Source organism: Varroa destructor, unplaced genomic scaffold (assembly GCF_002443255.2).
Source record: "Varroa destructor unplaced genomic scaffold, Vdes_3.0 BEIS01000005.1, whole genome shotgun sequence".
Classification (NCBI taxonomy): Eukaryota; Metazoa; Arthropoda; class Arachnida; order Mesostigmata; family Varroidae; genus Varroa; species Varroa destructor.
In genome coordinates, this window is record NW_019211458.1 from 14436383 (window position 1) to 14454218 (window position 17836).

General features: G+C 41.1%; 2 protein-coding genes across 10 annotated transcripts in view; one reads left to right on the forward strand and one right to left on the reverse strand.

Annotated features, from left to right (window-relative positions):
- The window catches only part of LOC111251599 (SIN3-HDAC complex-associated factor), a 54575-nt gene extending 39052 nt beyond the window's left edge, over positions 1–15523 (forward strand). For 8 of the 9 annotated variants that reach the window (XM_022808291.2, XM_086991145.1, XM_022808292.2 and 5 more), the window contains exons 6-7: positions 2550–2679; positions 5515–12095. In XM_022808291.2, coding sequence (XP_022664026.1) covers positions 2550–2679; positions 5515–5760 — 376 coding nt within the window. In that variant the 3' untranslated portion in view covers positions 5761–12095. Of the gene's footprint in view, positions 1–2549; positions 2680–5514; positions 12096–12206 lie in introns of those variants that run through there. The other variant, XM_086991147.1, reaches the window with a different exon arrangement.
- didum (dilute class unconventional myosin) overlaps positions 12075–17836 on the reverse strand; it is a 29930-nt gene continuing 24168 nt past the window's right edge. Inside the window, exon 9 of the mRNA XM_022808287.2 lies at positions 12075–17630. Coding sequence (XP_022664022.1) covers positions 16440–17630 — 1191 coding nt within the window. The 3' untranslated portion in view covers positions 12075–16439. The remainder of the gene's footprint in view (positions 17631–17836) is intronic.

Below are 17836 nucleotides of genomic sequence, written 5' to 3' on the forward strand. Positions count from 1 at the left end.
ACACAGGACGTTCTTAGTCCTAATAAAGGGCACCAGACTTAAGTTTTGCTTCTGCACTACGGATTGGACGCTATGAGATTTATTAGTCAATATGAGTATGCGCCGATAGTCGGTGGCTGGAATAGCTAAATATCAGTAAGCAAGTTTCAACACGATTGGTGCTTTCGTGTTGCTTATCGCCCATTGCATCAAATCGTCTTATGGTAGTCGATTTGATGTCTTAGTCGCAATACCTTTTTATTCGAGTTGGTTTATACTTTTGTAGTATATTGAGAGATGGTACCTTTAAAATGGTTTACCCTGACAAAAGGCTCCAGTAGAAACGGTCTTCTGTACATTATTAACTAAACCCAAGCCAAGTTAACAACTGTTTGAATTGTGATCACAATGCTAAGCTGAAATTTAAAAAAAAATTAAAAGAAATTTGATTAGGTGATCTATACAAAAACCTCTTTAGAAATCCAAAAAATGAAACCAAGCCGTTGGTTGATGCGGGCGTGACTGATGTGCCCTTCAGCACATCAGCTATGTCGACAATATAGCTCAGGAACTCTATAGGAGAAGCATCGTATCTTACTTCTCGTTTAGACGCCCCCGTTACCCCCAAAACTAACTTTCTCCTCGATCTGAATAGAACACGATCGTTGATTACGAAATTGCTTGCTAACTTGGAGCTTTAGATAGAAGACTTTGTTAATCCACACAAAGTGACCGAGTTTAAAAGCATTTTCCGAAAATCTATATATGCTTCCCCATTATCCCGGTAACGCCGACGAAAAGTGATCATCGCACAGTTTTGTTGCTCATGGGGTCAGACTATTTTTCCTAGATTGCCCACCCCGGGAATAATGCACCACTATCAGAGCTTTAGAAACGACGAGCAGACAAACTCGTTAGGGTGCTATAGTGGCCGAGTCAATATTAAAGCAAGTAGAATAGAATGTTATTTTCTTCATCCGAGTTTCAGCCCTGCATTGTATTGTACAACGATCATACATATCCGGTCGGTTCTGCACTTAATTGTATTGAAACGCGGAAAGCTTGCTGACAATGTTGCGGCTGCTGTACTGCTATAGGCATTGTTTTAGGGCTAGAACAAAGAACGAGTATTCGGCTCTTCCTTCCCTATCTAGCGTTCTGGTTCCTCTACCAATACGATGGTTGAAGAGTTGTTAAAGGATATACTCGTCGTTGCTTGCCAGTATTTAGTCAGTTATTTGTGCTCGACCGTTCGTCACTCGTTGAAGAAGTCACGAAGTGCTAAGATCTTTGAGAAGGAACCTACGTTTAGATGAGGTTGCGAGGCAGGCCGGCAAAACGACTTTTAACTTTGGCGCATGGATGGCAATATTCTATAGACTTGGGTGCGACTGCGTCTTCATTGTCACGATGAGTCACGGAGTCCATGGGGTTACTCTCGCTAGGTCAGGATGATCGCTCTCTGCGAAGGGTACACAAGCTCGCAGAGGATTTTTTCGCAGAGAGTCCTACTGTTATAAATTTGACAGCATTTAGCTATTGTATTCACCTGCTCGGAGAGGTACACTGCATTAAAGAAGACTGATCGGCGGCACAGTTTTTCCGGAAAGGGGGACACGAAGAGGCGTATATGCCAGCTATGACGGTATACACCATCTGTGCATGCCGATAGTAGTTTGTGCTGATTCACGCAGAACCGCTCGGTGTACAGCTAAAAGCCGAAAGAGGGTCGAGGATGAGTATGATGACAATGATATAATAATTGCAGTCGTATGAATTTACCACTGCAACAACGGGAAATTGTCCGAGCTCATAAGTTTAAGCGAGTAGCGCCATAAATATGACATGTTAATGCCTGCAAAAAGTATTAAACAGGCATAGAGTAGCGACTACTGAGAGGCAAGTGAAGGAACAAAAAGAACAGTCCATAGGGTATACCCGTGCGGGAACAAGTACATCTAGCACATAGATAGACACCAGCCAATTTCGCTGGCTGGCGCAAATTTCATTATTTCTGTTAAGCGATCAGCTAGTTAAATTATGCAAGAATGTACAATTTTATATTGAGTCCTTCGATTCATGGGGACGCTTCACAAACAGATTTTCTTGCCTTTGTTTACGATGCCTTTTGTTATTAGGAAATCAGAAAGATTAAGAGAAAATAAATTATAGCTTTTCGATACGTCAGAAACTACTACCCTAGGCATACTCTTTTCCAATTATGATGATAATAATAATGATGGCTCGTTGAGCTCTAAAATCCAATGTCGTCTCCAATGAAGCTCTCATAAAAAGCTGGAACGAGTTTCGAACTGATTTATTATCGTTATTTTTCCTATTATATCTAAATATGATAAGCCATATGTTACAATGGGTATGTTAATTTTATACCTAATAAGACAGTAAATCATGATAGAAGGTGACTGAAATCTTCGAAACTGCCTCATGGCATAATTGATATATCTTTTAATAGCTTTTTTAGCGCATAATCACCTAGTACATTACGTTACTAATAGAAAATCCTCAACAAAAGTATGAAGACCATAATATATTTCTATTGCAATTTGTAGAGAGCGTATTTGCTGCGGAGTCGTGTTCAAGGGTCCTCGGGATGAGTTGCTGATCTATCCGAAACTTCTCAAACCATGCGCCTGTCGTCTCCGGAGAAATTCTGCATCTAGCCAACACTCACATTCACAGGTCAATTCTTTGTTCATCAAGTATATAAGAGCCGCGTATTTGTACAATATATATTTTTAACTACGTAGCTTTTATTATTATGGACAACTTTAATCAAGCTACTTATTATTAGTTCCCTTTTTTTTTTTTTTCGCTATTTTTGGTGTAGTAATCATTCGAATTCATATAAGTGTTGAATTTTTCTTAATTTCGTTGTCAATAGCCGCTTAGTTATTTTGTTCGAGCTTAACACTGATAGAGGAAGGGGTGAGAATGACTAGGATTGTTAAATCAAAACCATAGGCGATAGAAATTCTGCCGTCACCTATGTAGGTACAATCGTCGTTTGAAGGGAGTATTTTTAGTAGGACGCCTAAAACTTGAAGAACGCTTCAGTGTGCTATCCTTGGCCATACTTCAGACCGTCGACCCCATGGACGCTCTCTTATTCAGTTTCCCATATCTTGCTTAATTGTTCTCTCTCACCTCTTCCGTTACTTATAATAATAATAAGAACAATGACGACGTCAAACACCGTTGAATACTACTAGAAAAAGCACAACGCTGAAAACGACAGTTCGACCCATTGTGGTCGCTCAGCCCCCACAGCCGATTCGAATAGGCGCTGCTGTGTCTATCATGACGCCCCTTGCGTATCCCCTCCAGACGAGTTATATGTAGCCCTTTTCTAGTTGCTATTAATGGGAAGCGTTCGGATGATAGTTCTCTTCTAAATTTGGACCATCTGTTTCCTAGCACTGGCATGAGATGGCCGCTAATGTTGCCGATGAAAAGCCCCCCAATGCTATAGGGAATATGTTGGCTCGATAATAGGCCACTGTCAGCGGCTAGTTGTTCAAGATGAGTCCGTGCTGGTTGATATCTTGCACCTTTAGACTGACTTTAACATTAACTAACATCGAGGACAAGACGAAGAAAAGGCTGAGCTAGCTGTTCTATGATTTATTGAGTATATATGTTTTTGTCCAACAAAGACGATGGCGTGTGATACGAACGATGACTAAGCAATGGATTCTCATAGGCCTAAAGTCGTAGGTTTTTGGTGACTAAATCGTACCACATGAACCGCTTGTCAACAATACAGCCTTCAGTTAACAGTTATGAACCGTTCATTTTGTTGACACATCGATACCCTTGCACTATTTTTCTTAATTGTCAACTAGCTTTTTTGAGAACCAAACCATTTGGAGACAATAGTACTAAATAAAAGCACACCATAGACTAGGTGTATTTATTTTTTTAGACAGTAGTTTTTGATGCGACACTGACATTGGCCATCTTTATAGATATTTGTAAAATATGCACTATCTAATCCGGTACTTTTTTTTGCAAGAGCTGAAATTTGCTGTTAGCATGTACTCCTCAAAACAGAGTTATAACGAATCGCAGGCCAAACTATAGGATCCCTATGAAACTATAGAACCTTGAATTTTTCCGTATTCCTCTCAGAGTAGTCCTCTCCAAACTCTGTGCTCTAGTTGTTGGTTTTTAACCAAGGCCTCAACTACTCCGATCCTTCAGTGTGCCCCTCCGTCCGTGAACAAATAGAACTAAACGGGCCCAGTGGGGCTATCGGTGCCACTGGTTGGTTTGTAATGTATATACTTATCAGTTCCTTCTCTCTATTTACTTTGTCTTCCGTGGAGATAAAACTATTATATATACTAGCAGTTATTTTAGTATAAGAATCATAGAAGCATGCCTAAAGGTTGAAAAAAACCGATTTTCGAAGCTTCTGATGCGGAACGGCCCTGGCTTGCTGGCCGAATTTCTAAACGATAACGTATCTCCGTCAGTTTGACACTATCGGGCCACATTCGGTTTTTACTAACATAGCTGAAAGAAGTATGATCCGTAGTTTATCATATAACATTCCACACTACGAATTAGCAAGTCGGGAAATGGACAAGAAGCCTAAAACGAGTATATCTCTGAGTGTACTACGGCAGTAAGCCACTAACTATATTAGATAAAGTTAAGGGCTTAATGGCCATTTTCGCTTGTCTAGTCTCATTTGCAAGGTGATTGCTGTTTTTATGCCGCAAGTTGTGACTAATACTCCCAGCTACAGGAACGTAAACACCATACCTATATCTAGGTGTTATGGCTGCCTTTAGACTTTCGGGAAAATGAGCTGAAAAAAATGTCATCTTTAAGACCTCTAAGTCCGAAATGTCGGCCAAGTGTTGACTAGTTTTTCCTTATAGTTCCTTGTACCATTGAGAAGCTGATATTGAAAGGCTCTTTGTTTTTTAAGCTCGCAAAATAAGGGTAAAGCATTTTTCTTTTTTGAAAAAACTCGATTTCCTACACATTTCGATTGATGAATTATATACTGATTTGAACTATGGCGGGTAAGAATTTGAAAAGCACGTCGATGTGGAAATGGCAGAGCGGATTAGTTGCAGCCAGTTTGTAGGATTACTTATTAACGAAGTAGCGAGCTGAGGACAATTCGATAGGTCAGCACCTGACCAAGAGGTCCGGACCTAGGTAAGGCTGTTGCCGCATGCAAGGCCGGAGACTAATCTTGCAGTTTTTTAATCTCAAACACCGCTGCAATAACGGCAGCAAAATGACTTTATCTGAATTTAATCGGTGAAGAAGATAATTGCAAATAAGAGACAACGAAGCTCAGCAGGGTAACTGCAATAGAATACCTGCTGGTGCATACCCGTGTTTTTGGCTTCGGCTGGTTTTGATATCAGACATGTATATTAGATACGGTTCCGGCAACGCAGTTACCAGGCATAGGTCCACAGATCCGTCTAATAATAATAACATTTAGTTGTTTCTTTTTCTGCTTGCGTATTTCACCTTGAATGACTTCATTAGGACTCTAACAGTTCAGCTTGTGTCACGCCGAACTCTGAGGTTCTTCTATTGCCGACGAGTCCGGAATCGCTCAGCACATCAGATACGTTCCCCACAGCATACGGCGTGAAGCGGCATCGAGACTTGACAGATGCCCTTGCCGAAGCCGAGGCGGGCATCGCGGGAGAGGCCGAAGGTGTCCCCGACAGTCCTACAATCAGAACTAACGGGACAACAACAACATCAGCCGCAGCCTTTTTCGTCTAAACGTCCGCGCGTTGTGTGACGATGTAAAGTGCGACTAATAGCTCGGGTCGTGTACGATATTTATCTAGAAATATTTCAAATAGACTTTAGCGCATCTCAGTGTGTTTAGGTCGAACGCAAGGCGACGGCCTTAGTTTCCATTATATGTCTACAAACGTATAAACAAGATAAGGCTTGCTTGATGGATGCGGGGAGGAGTTTACGTAGCCAAAACGATTTTCTCTAAAGCTCCATCGGATAACGGCTATTCACGACGATAGGAAAAATGACAATTGGTTTATGATGAGCGTTAGTATTATTACGAGTGCGGAAATGTTCAGACGTGGATGTTATGTTCCAGTTAGCGCCGATTAGAGCTAGGAAGGCGATGACGGAATCCAGGTCTACTAGCTAGTATTATTATAAGATGAGACAAGATGGCGACGATGTGAGCATGTTGCACAAGTTTTGGTTATCGATTGCAGTCAGCTAGTCTGATTGCGTAGCAAAGATGACGATAACGACGTTGATAGTGCGTAAGTGAGCGTGTGAATTACTGTCTATCTGGCTGGCTGGCCAAAATGTACGAGGATGCGAAATATAAGCGTTGTCGCCATGCGTTTGTGGAGGTACGAAAAGAGTTTAATGTAAGTTTGTTCAAATGAAGACGAGTAATGGGTGCACGACGGCGGTTTGGCGTCCCTTACTGAACAATGAAAATGTACGCTATCTGTGAAAATTAACGATAGCGATATAATTGTTCGTGAAACACGAAAGACATTGTCGGGTGATAATTGACAAAGAAAGATGGCGGACAGACAGGGACGAAGTGTAACAAATGGCGGCGAAGTTAAGGAAAGATGGCACATTTGTAGATCTGAATACGGTCGTCGTGGCGATGGCTGTTATGATGGTTGAGAGTTAGCCGGCTAATCTTGAGCAAGATTAGACCTCCAGATTAGAATGGTGTGATTGATCAGGATATATGATGCGTGCCTGTGTGTGCACAGAATTGTGTTCTGGTTAAGCTTAGCTGGATGTATGCGTCCGCATCTAATCTATGCGAGAAAGCGATGGTGTCGGCGACGACGAATACGTGAACAGCGACCGTAACGGGAAGGCGCCGACAGAACGAGCCAATTCGGGATCCCCTAGCCAGTAAATGGCTCCTATCAATAGAAGAACTACTGATAAATGAAGTATCGATGAATTTATGCTTAGATATATGTGGTCAAGAGAATAGTGGTAGCATAAGGATTACTACGACAAGCTAGCTGACCATTTCTTTCTCGTCTGCCTACCTGCCTGCCTGCCTGCCTATCTATCTGTCTGTCGGCGTGTCTGTTACGTGTGACGGGAGACTGTGTGCGCATGTATCAATCAAATGCATAATCGTGCATCTTCTTCTATATATATATATATATATATATATATATATATATATATATATATTGAAAAAGTCAATATGAAATACAAGAAAATATCTAAAAATATAGCTATATAAAAGTGAAAAGAGGTCCGTATGCTGGATGCAAACTATAAAGTTTGTTGCGTGCAATTCATTTGTGAAGTTCTTCATTGAGGCATGTTCCGCCACGTGGAGATTTCGCCTAAACAAACGATATTTGGTGGCTGCGTACACCGACTGCTTAGTGGAAAAGCTGTGCAAGAAGAGAACGACGTGCCTTAGCGTCGTTATCAAGTCAAATTGAACGGCTTTCGGGGACGCGGTCTATTGCTTGAGCTCGGTCGTAACTGGGAAAGTGTGTGTTCGGCCCGTATAGATTACTCGTTTGGAGAAGATTTCATTTCGGTAGTTGTCAGCGTAAGTCGCACCGTTAGTCGCAGCCAACCGGGGTTGATCTCAAGGCCATACATATGGCCACCACCCTGTCCGACCGGTTTGGGGTATGGCCTAAACCGTACCTATGACGAGGTCCGATCACCTACTTATTGCATGTTCTAGTGTGTGTGTGTCTGTGTGTGTGTGTGTGTGTTAGTGTGTGTGTCTGTGTGTGTGTGCGTGCGTGCGTGCGTGCGCGCGTGTGACTGAAAAAAAAAGTCGACTGTAATTGATTGCAAACAGAAAACAACTAGCAATGACGACGGATAGTGCAAACAAGAAAAAGGTAAAATGATGGTAATATTAATCAAAGATAGCAACAAGAATAATAATAATGCAGAAAAGACGATAATGACAAATAGCATAATGGAAACGAAGAGAGAAGACTGACAATGGGTTACGATTATACTGTACAACAAAAACACAACAGCATACATAACCCACAATGGGGCGAAAAGATCATAATAGTGAGAGACTGTGTAAGCTGTTAGCAGAAGCATCTTTGAATGAGCTACAATTGCAAAAAAAAAAACACGAAACGTCTTCATATGATTGCATACATTATATCGCACATCGGAAGAACGGCTGTGAATCAATACAGACATATTGGTCGATATTAGTCTATGTATTATACGTTGGTTAGAAACGCCAATCGTAACTGTTGCAACCGTAGAGATACAAATAAATATTAGGGATTTCCATATATTGTACAGCGGTAAAAAGGCTATAACGATACTAAAACTAATCATAGGACGAACTCATACAATCATCTACGACGTCTGCGACTTCGGCAATACCTGCAGAAGCAGCAACAGAAGTCATAATTAGAACAAACAAGGGATTAATTTAATTATTTTTTCTTATAATTAAGTTATTATTGTTATTATAGACGAGTATGCGTGGGACAATAGTTCATTATCAGCATGTTTTCAAATGTACTATCAATATACAAAGGGGCCTGGGACTAGTGCGATGAACCGGAACAAAATCATGTGATTGTAGACAGATGCTACGGCGATGCACATTCGTAATATCGAGACGAGTAATAATTTTATGATTATAGCGTCAACCAGAATACTTTTTTATTTAAAAAAAAAAAAAAATTAAGGTTACGTAACGGTAAATGAAGCTATAATATGAGATATATAGAAAGGAACACGAATACTTGTAAAATCATGTGGACTGACTTTGATTGCCTTTCTGGTTATGGGTGCTTAGAAAGTTCAAAGGATGTAGTAGGTAACGCCGATGCCTCATTTCTAGTCTGATTAAACCTAATTAAAAAATATTAATAATAAGAAGGCGCATAAGTAACAAACAATGCATCCCGTTAAGGATATTCTGTGTGGCGTATGTCTAGTTCCCTGAGACAAGGCGAACCTCGCATAGAAAATACTCTTTAGCGTTACATAGATGAGCAAGGACGAGAAAGGGGCAAAAATGCCTTCACTCACACACAGACAGACAAAATGATCTTAATATACTCTAATCTGCATTCATTGTTACAAATTTTCAACGATCTTGTAGCACCTAACAGCCACCACAATCGGGAAACGGTGCATAGATCTGATTCCGAATTTTCAGCTTGGGCTATCTTTCCACGATGTCCAATTTTGCAATGTCGAACACCTCAGTCAAGCAATACCTAGCCAGAATCAATTCGATAGCGCGTACAATTACCACAAACTGACAGATGTGTAGATCGAGCTCTGACCAGGGCCGAGAACAAAACGTTATGCCAGAACACAGGAAGCGGAAAAATGAAATCGAAAACGACAGACACGCTGAATATGAAAGCCGACCTCGAAGCAGGTCTCGATTCTGAATCCCAGCTGAACATGTAGGATTAACCTTAACTCCTACAGCCGAAAAGCAAGACGAACACATTATTACTTCGCTTAAATGTCTGTAGATAATAATGTCGATGATGTTGGCTTTTAAATGAATCTAAATACTAGTCACATGCCGCTAGTATGAGAGACCGCAGCCTGCATGGCTGTTCCCGCGCAGTTCTTCACAGCACTGCCGATCACGGGCGGTGCCTATCTCTAATTTATATTCAATGAACTGACTATTTATTATTACGATAGAAAAATATATCCGCTTTTTAGGTATAGATTGATTAAGTTAAGTGAGTGAAACTTGCCGTGAAAGTAGAAAGAAGGAAGGAAGGAAGGGCAATTACTTGCGACGGGAGCGCTACATGCGTTACGTTAGCTCGTCGCTAAGCACAAACGCTTTGCGGGTACTGCCTTACAATGCCAACTAGGCGTTCCCTGATCTTCGCTGGACAAATTTTCACGCATATAATCACAGCTATCGAGAGCCCATGGCCGAGACAACATTCGTTCATAACAGCGGTATGACAAAGTGGCGCTCCGAAATCGAACGGAAGGCAGCTCGCCAACGGCAGTCGCCAGGGTTATCAAGCACTCGGTGTTGCTTGCACGTACGGAACTTCGTGCGATATTAAGAAGGTTACTACTTCAGATACGACTGAATTTCTTTCATTTCTGTGAAGGCAGGGATACGTCTGGTTGACGCTAGTCTGGCCGGCCAAAAACTGTTCGTTTATTGTCTTGTTAGAATCTAGAGGAGTCCCACTAACGCATGCATTGCGTCGGATCCTCTCACACCACTGGACATGGCGAAGCAAAATAGATGGTCTCATCAGCGAGATGCTGGCCACAAGGTATAGCGCTTAATTCGGTTGGACATGAGGGCATTCGCGACTCGCCTGTGGCAATGTTCCGGCCCTCTGGCAGTCACTGTCCGACCGTGTCTGTCGGGAACAGTTTGAGTTCATGGAGGAATACAAGCATTGCAGTAGCATTCAATGAATCCGTGCAGGACGAGCAATACGGACCAGGCAAAATACAACCAAATCCAGTTTGGGATGTATATGATATAATACAACGAGTATGTATATCAAAACCCTATCATAGTAATAATTATTAGAAGTAGAGAAATGTTTATACATTTCAACATTAAACTTTATTATGCCATAGGAAACTGAAGAGACAGTGTGTGTTGCTTCTTGTATACAACAATACCAGTAGCATCGTTCCGCCATTAGCTCAAACTGGTCCCCTTATGCTGTACATGACGCTGCGGGACAATCGACCGCCTCGACAAGGTCGTTCATCCGATTATAAATATTTTAGAGCTAATATAATTATCTTAATTACTATTATCATGTGGTAAGTGTTTGATTTTTGGACTGATTTGACTGACAGTCCGATTATTTGATATATCCGATCGAAGAATGTTCTAAATCGGGTCACCCAGCGCCGCATCTTGCCAGCCCTTGGCAAGCCAAAAAAAAAATACAAAAAAGTTCGCAAGCGCTGTCCGACCGAGTGCATCCCTGTGGCACCCCCCCCCCCCCCCCCCTGCAAACGCTGTGGCGTTTTACAGAAATAAACCAGAACATGAGCAAAATAGCGCATACATGATTTATAATAATAGTAAAAAAACGGTGGAAAAATGTAGAGGATGCATGCTGACAAAATAATGCCACTGGAATAAAGACTAATCAAAACAAAGGTAACGATTAACTATAAATATGCAGCAACGCGTACCGAGTCGAGAAAAGCTAAATTTCCGAAACAAAAAAATTACTTGTTAACTAATAGAGGGCAATGAGCAGAAGGAAAACTCCAACGATAGTCAATGATACAACATGAAAAAAAACAAGCTGACAAAACAGACGTCGGTGAAAACGCCAAGAGATACAATAAATTTTGAAAATTACAAGCAGGCAAAAAAAATTAAAATAATTTTTTGACAATAATGATTCCGAATGCTGTGTCGCACGTTTCGGACCGAAACGTTTCTCTCATATCCAAGATTGTGCACAATACGAAACGAGCAACTGCAGACGTTTTTATGTTAATTTAAACCAATTTGCTAAACGAACGAAAGGGAGACGTTCGTCTTAGCTACGAAATGCCCTTGTTGTTATCGTGTAGAAATTCTCGCTTTGCAAAATAAACTCAACATTTCGAGCACAAGAGACTTTTGATAAAAATGCGATCGAAGAAGAACGAAGTACGCAAGATCAACGACGATTATTATCGACGCAAAGGCCAAAGTCCCTATGCCTAAAAAGGTCCAGAAAGAAAAACCGAGCTTCGAAAAATAGCGTGTTGTTTCCGAGAGCGCTTAGTTGGTCCGAAGCGGGTGGCGACTAATGTGATGGAAGGGAGCACGCTAAACAAGAATGGATGCGGCATGTTTATACAGGATGAGAACAAGCGAAGACACCGCGCGCGATATCGTTTGGGGCGTTCGATGCGATTGTGCTGTGTGTTCCTTAAGTGCGAGTTGATTTTTTACATTGCGTTTTCTACCAAGACTATCCAAACCCTTCGCAAAAATACAGGGAATGGTCAGTCTCCAGCCATGGCGAGGATATGAAGTCTACACATCTACATGAGATCATGAACAAGGTTTACATACTAAAATACGAAACAAAGAAATAAACCAAAAATTAAATGACTCACATCCCGGACGTCACGTTATCTTTATTTAAGATACTGTGTATTGCTCGCGTATGTGTACGAAGAATAGTGATCATTTTGTCTTCAACTAGGCTGTTAAGCTTTTTTCAATTTGGTTCCAGATGGCGTATATCGCTTGCACGAGTATGCATACATGAAGAGTATTAAATAGGCTTGTCCTAAGAAGTAATTCCTTCGCAGTCCTACCGAAGATCATGTCTCATACTTAGCAGATATGTTTCGACATTGTATGTATATAGAAACTAGATAAAATGCTAAAAGAATCATTATCGATAAATACTCTAATGAGTTTTTTTGAAAAATGTGAAACTTTTGCGCAACAGCAAGTCCTCGCTGTTGTCACCTACGAGAAATATAAGTAAAAATAATTAACCCAAAAGCTTATTCAGGTTGCTTATCGTTTTTTGCTTATATATATATATATATATATATAAGATTTTCAGCCACATACCGTATCTGCGCACACTATTCTTTTCGTAAAAATAAATGGAGTAAAATCGACGGACCTATTCAAGCATAACTGAACACTGATAGTTTCAAAATTCAACTAAATTTTGCTAAAAACAACGAAAAGAGCTTTCGTCGTCGAAAAAACTTATTGCGATACGCAGAAAATAAATATAAGCGTTGCTAGTATCAGCCTTCAGTGGTTCCTTTTTTTTAGTGCCGAACCTCAATCAGCTCCCAAAGACGCCTGCTCTCTTCCTCAACCCACAACATCAAACGGGTCTGGTACGCCCATTTAACCCGATAGGAAGGTACAATAGCACACTATAAGCTTTTCAGCCGTCGGTTAGAGTTGTGGACTGCCAAATGCTCTCTGTGTTCGACTCGGCAAACTGAAAAGCGTTTCGTTGCGTCTATGGCATCACACGATACACTTGTCCCAGAAGAGTTCATCGCTCGCGTAAACTTGATTTTTCTCCGTGCTGTACGTGCCATACCAACGTTGGATACCCAGCGCGATTGAAGTTGCCGGCCATCGAGTACTGCAACGTGTGTTTATCGACACACGTCGCTTAGGGTCGAGACTGAATAAATGGAAAGTTCCAGCATATCGGGTTCCTAGCTTGGGGTCGGCGCGAACGAAGCTGCCCACGCTGACAACAGCTCAACAAGATTCCAATGTCGTTTTCAAATTTTTGTTTTATAATCGTTAGATTTATTTGCGTAATTCTTCAATAGGCTAAAGGACGCTTTTTCTAAATTTGAACCTTCAATAAGATTATAGTGACACATGAAGAGGTGCACACTTGCCACACAGACCAAGTTTTCCTTTACATAATGAATATCTCGTGGCGCTCAAATAGGGTTTAGCTCGCTTGATTTTTTTCTTAGTTTTGTATAAACTGGCTTCTATCGGCTAAGCGAAACTTCATTTGGGACAGGAGCTGCTCGTTTTGTGATTCCAGCCACCAGATTCTGCGATGCGTTTAGCCGTGATAGAACGATCGTTTAATCGGGCTGACTTATTATCAACGTTCGGCGATCGCAGCCTTCAGATCTATCGAAGGTAAGCTTTTCTCAAGAATCATGGAGGGTGTCTTACAGCGAAAACCAAGATGATCGAGATCGAAATACTTCTCACACTGGGCTTGACAACATAGTGATATGCCTGTTACCATGTTAATCAACTGACGGAGCGTCAGCCGGTTATATTACTTCTGGCTACGAGTTACAAAAAGTCTGCGATAGAAAAATCAATGCGTTACAGACGTAGTAATAAAAAGGGGTTTTAATGGGAAGGAAATATTCGTTCTAGCTATTTAGGTACAGCGAAATCTAGCTATCGATCTATTTTATTTCAGTTCCTGCGGTTCGATTGTATGGATGAATCACTAGAACAACGGGAATATGAAAACGCATTCTCCAATAACCATAAAGGATCACTATATTGATGACTATCCTGGCTGTATTCCTTTTTTCGGCTACACGTTGACTTTTTTTTACGATTTAATCTACAGTTATAGCCAGGGCGAGGGTTAAGTGACCGTGTTCAATATAAATAAATAAGTAGGTCTCAGCCTTTCCTACTCAACGTAGATACAAATTAACTATGCTCCTTTCTTTTGTAACCTACTTCTTTATTTTATATTATATCCCGCTTTCCGGGTCGCTTTTTAGCGTTAATTTAGTCTACCTATAACAGAGCTACATCCACCGTTTTCTGTTTTATTTAGTTTTACAATTATAACGGCCTTATAATAATAATAGTTGATAATAATAACAACAACAACAGTAAGTTAAGATACGCTATTTAAAGTTAAATCAAGCGTACTGGTTCGGCTGGATTCACTGGCCTGTAGCAACAGTTGTATACGACAACAGATTACGTATACGACCACTTACACTTAGTCATAAGTTCCTCTGCTTATGACTTGCTTATGATCTTGCTGCGTGAAAGCCACCGCGTTTATATAATATTTAGTACGCAACAATGTATATATATATTATTATCGTCATGTAACAGGTGAATTAGGGTGTGTTATTTTCTGTTGCCATTTTAGATATATAGATTTTTCATACGGCGGAAGAACTGAAATAGCAAAGGCAACCATCGAGCTAGATGATCTTGACGATTCGCGTGGCTATGCGTGAAGTCAGTGAGGTCATTTCGGTCACGTCGTTCAGCTGCAAACGTCGACTTTTTGGGTTTGTTGCCGTGGGCTTTAGTGAAATTTCAAATAAAAACATATCATCTTTCTACACGAGGTCTGTTTACATTAGTATATGTCCCTAGAAGATACACTGATGACGCATTTACCGATTAGGGTGAGACACTGGCTCCCATAGAGCTGATGCTATCTCCAGCATTACCTGTGTTTCCGATATGCTGAAAATATCTGTGTGTGAATGTACGATAGCAACGCAATCAATTACTTTTAGGCAATTTACTAATATTTAGTTGAACTTTAAACGACTACCCATTTGCGACTTAGGACAGCTTTCCCTAGCCTAACTACCTAAAGCCAAAATACCGTCGAGAACATTTTCGAGGCACTCTACATTCGGTCCAGATGGCAGATATATGTATATATACACTAGTATAACGGATATGAGTTTACCAGCATTACTTGTTGTTATTATTCAGTCACCACCATCATTTTCTACATATTTTACTGTATGTATGTATGTATATATATAGCAAGGCGAGATAATTATCGATAACGCCCCATTTCTGCGTCGCGACATCTAACAGAAGCAATTTAATAAATAAAAAACATGTTCGACGCCTATCAGAGTTTGCGCCTGTACAAGTTAGTTGCATAACAGAGTAGCAGATAGATCATCACAATCGTCACGTTTGACGTTAGGCTTCGCGAGGGCCTCGTCGCCGTAGAGGCTATAATTTGTGTTTTTTTGTGCTTTTTTGTAGTATCACTCTCTCTCACTATGACCAGGCGTCGAAAGAAAAAGCTGCTGTTTCTAATCGCGATTGATTCTTATGTAGCAGTAATGAACACAATTAGCAAAGTATTCAACAGCATACAGAAGAATTACATATAGATGTCTTCATTTCTTCTCTGGTTCGGTGCCTTTACGCGCCATCACTTGTACCCAACAGTTATTTGAATCATTGCCAATTCGTTTTTTATCAATGCGTATACGTGTGACACATTTCTGCTATCACAAAATTCACCATCGGTTTCATCACCGCTATTATGTCGTCGTAAGGTTTTAGTGTATATATGGCTTTTCGTAATAACATCAATTCTAGCTAAAAACGCATATTCCGCAACGCACAAACTCTACTTAGATAAAAGTGGAAGTTCCATTGTGTAATTAATTACACTGGCTTGATTAGTCATTAACATTGGCTATTCCGACATGTTCTTCATTATTACTTGGCCAAGCTACGATACGCCTATTTCTTAGCCAGCCTTTTCCAGGACCCTTTCCCGCCTTCGGTCTGGCCTGCTTGTCCTCTGCTAGTTATCGCATATTGTGATGCATTGTATACAGTGTGCAAGCGTCCACTTCTACCAAAGTATTTGCGCTTTTTATGAATGCTTTGGGACAATATGTATGCATAGATGTATAGTTGCGTATTTGTATGTGTGTAGGCACGATTCTAGTCAAATCCTACAGGATTTTTTTTGTGTTTTTTAAATTTCGCGCGCAACATCGTTTCACTAGTTACACTCAGCTCACTCCATATATAAAATTTATTTCTCGTCATCACCTTGTAATGTTGACCGTTTGGCGTGCAGTAGATCAGCCACGATGAGCCTGTTTTGACGGGTCGTTGCGTCGACGATAGGTCACTTATATTCGACAATCCGATGTTCCTCATTTCTTTCTTTTTGGTGATTTCTTTGATGGTAACATTCAGTTTAGATTCGTTTCAGCATTGGCAGATTCAGCACCTCCGGCACCGTAATTGTCTCAAGCTGGACATCACTTGGTATGTACTGGAAGCGTACAGCAAGCCGCGCTTTTGTATCCATTAAATAGTCTTTCGAGTTGTCTTTGGGGAACGTGTTCTTGATATACTCCTGCAATCGGCTAATAAATCTAGGCGAGAATGACTCTTCGTAGCCCTCAACCGGCGTGTACATTTGGCAAATTCGCAATAGTTGTCCACTGGTTAAATTTGGAACCATTTCACAAATATCAGGTATATCGTCTTCGCGTTTTCTCGCCTGCAGGACCTGAACGGCCTGTATAGCAGGCGCAAGATGGTCATTCACACCAAAGAGATGCTGTTCACGACTCCAGTGCTCAAGACGTGATAAGTTATGTCGTATTTGCACCCCCTTTGACCAATGGCACATATCTCGGCGTAGAAGCAAGTTATTGAGCGACATTGCGCAGATAAAATGATAAAGCTCTTTGAACATGACAACACGTACGTCTACATCCACCTGATGCGACTGGATTAGCTTGTTGAAGGCGCTTAACTCGTCAAGGAGTTGATCGAGCGCCTTTGTAGAATCTATCTCGTTTCCGGGCGTGTCACGACACAAGGACGCCTTCCGACGAAACAGCTGACTGCCGCCGGTAGCGTCGTGTTCGATGATGGCTGGAATAACGATTCGCTGCAATTTTTCGCTCATGGCTCGGATCACTTGTGTATAGATGAACAGGCAGATGTCGCTGATGATTTGTCGATACTGCGAGAGGTCAAAGTTACGCAAGCACTGCTCGTTCTGTCGAGCTGTGTTTTCGTTCTGGTATACTTCTTCACCGGAGTATTGGCGTAGGTTATTGAAGAACCGATACATAATTGTCAGCCACATGGCGGTGTACTCCAGGTCGTCCTTACGTCTCTTAATCACTCGCCTCACGTTCGTGATAACGTTGTTCAGGAGGGAGCGAACTTTTTGGTCGTCATTGCAATGGTCTACATGCCGAATCATCATGATCAGAATGAACGCAGGGAGGGCTGGCAGTAACTGCTGAGTGACTTTTGGCTTAAGGTCGATGATCAGCGATCGAATAATATGAGTTTCGTCCTCAATTTTGTATTCAAGCATGCCTAGGAACGAGCCCGTTGTTTCTGTCTTGTGTCGAATCATAGGCATCTGCAAACGGTAGAAGAAGTAGGAAACAGTTGTATAATAATAAAACGCTATGTGTAAATAAGCTCGAGAAGCACGTACATGAGATCTAGAGTTCTGTGCATGTAGAAGATACAGAAGATGTGCTGGATCATCTCTAAGTAGAGTACGGAAGAATATTATGCTCTGTTATAAACAAGAAACAATGCTCTTGTTCATTTAATCTATTA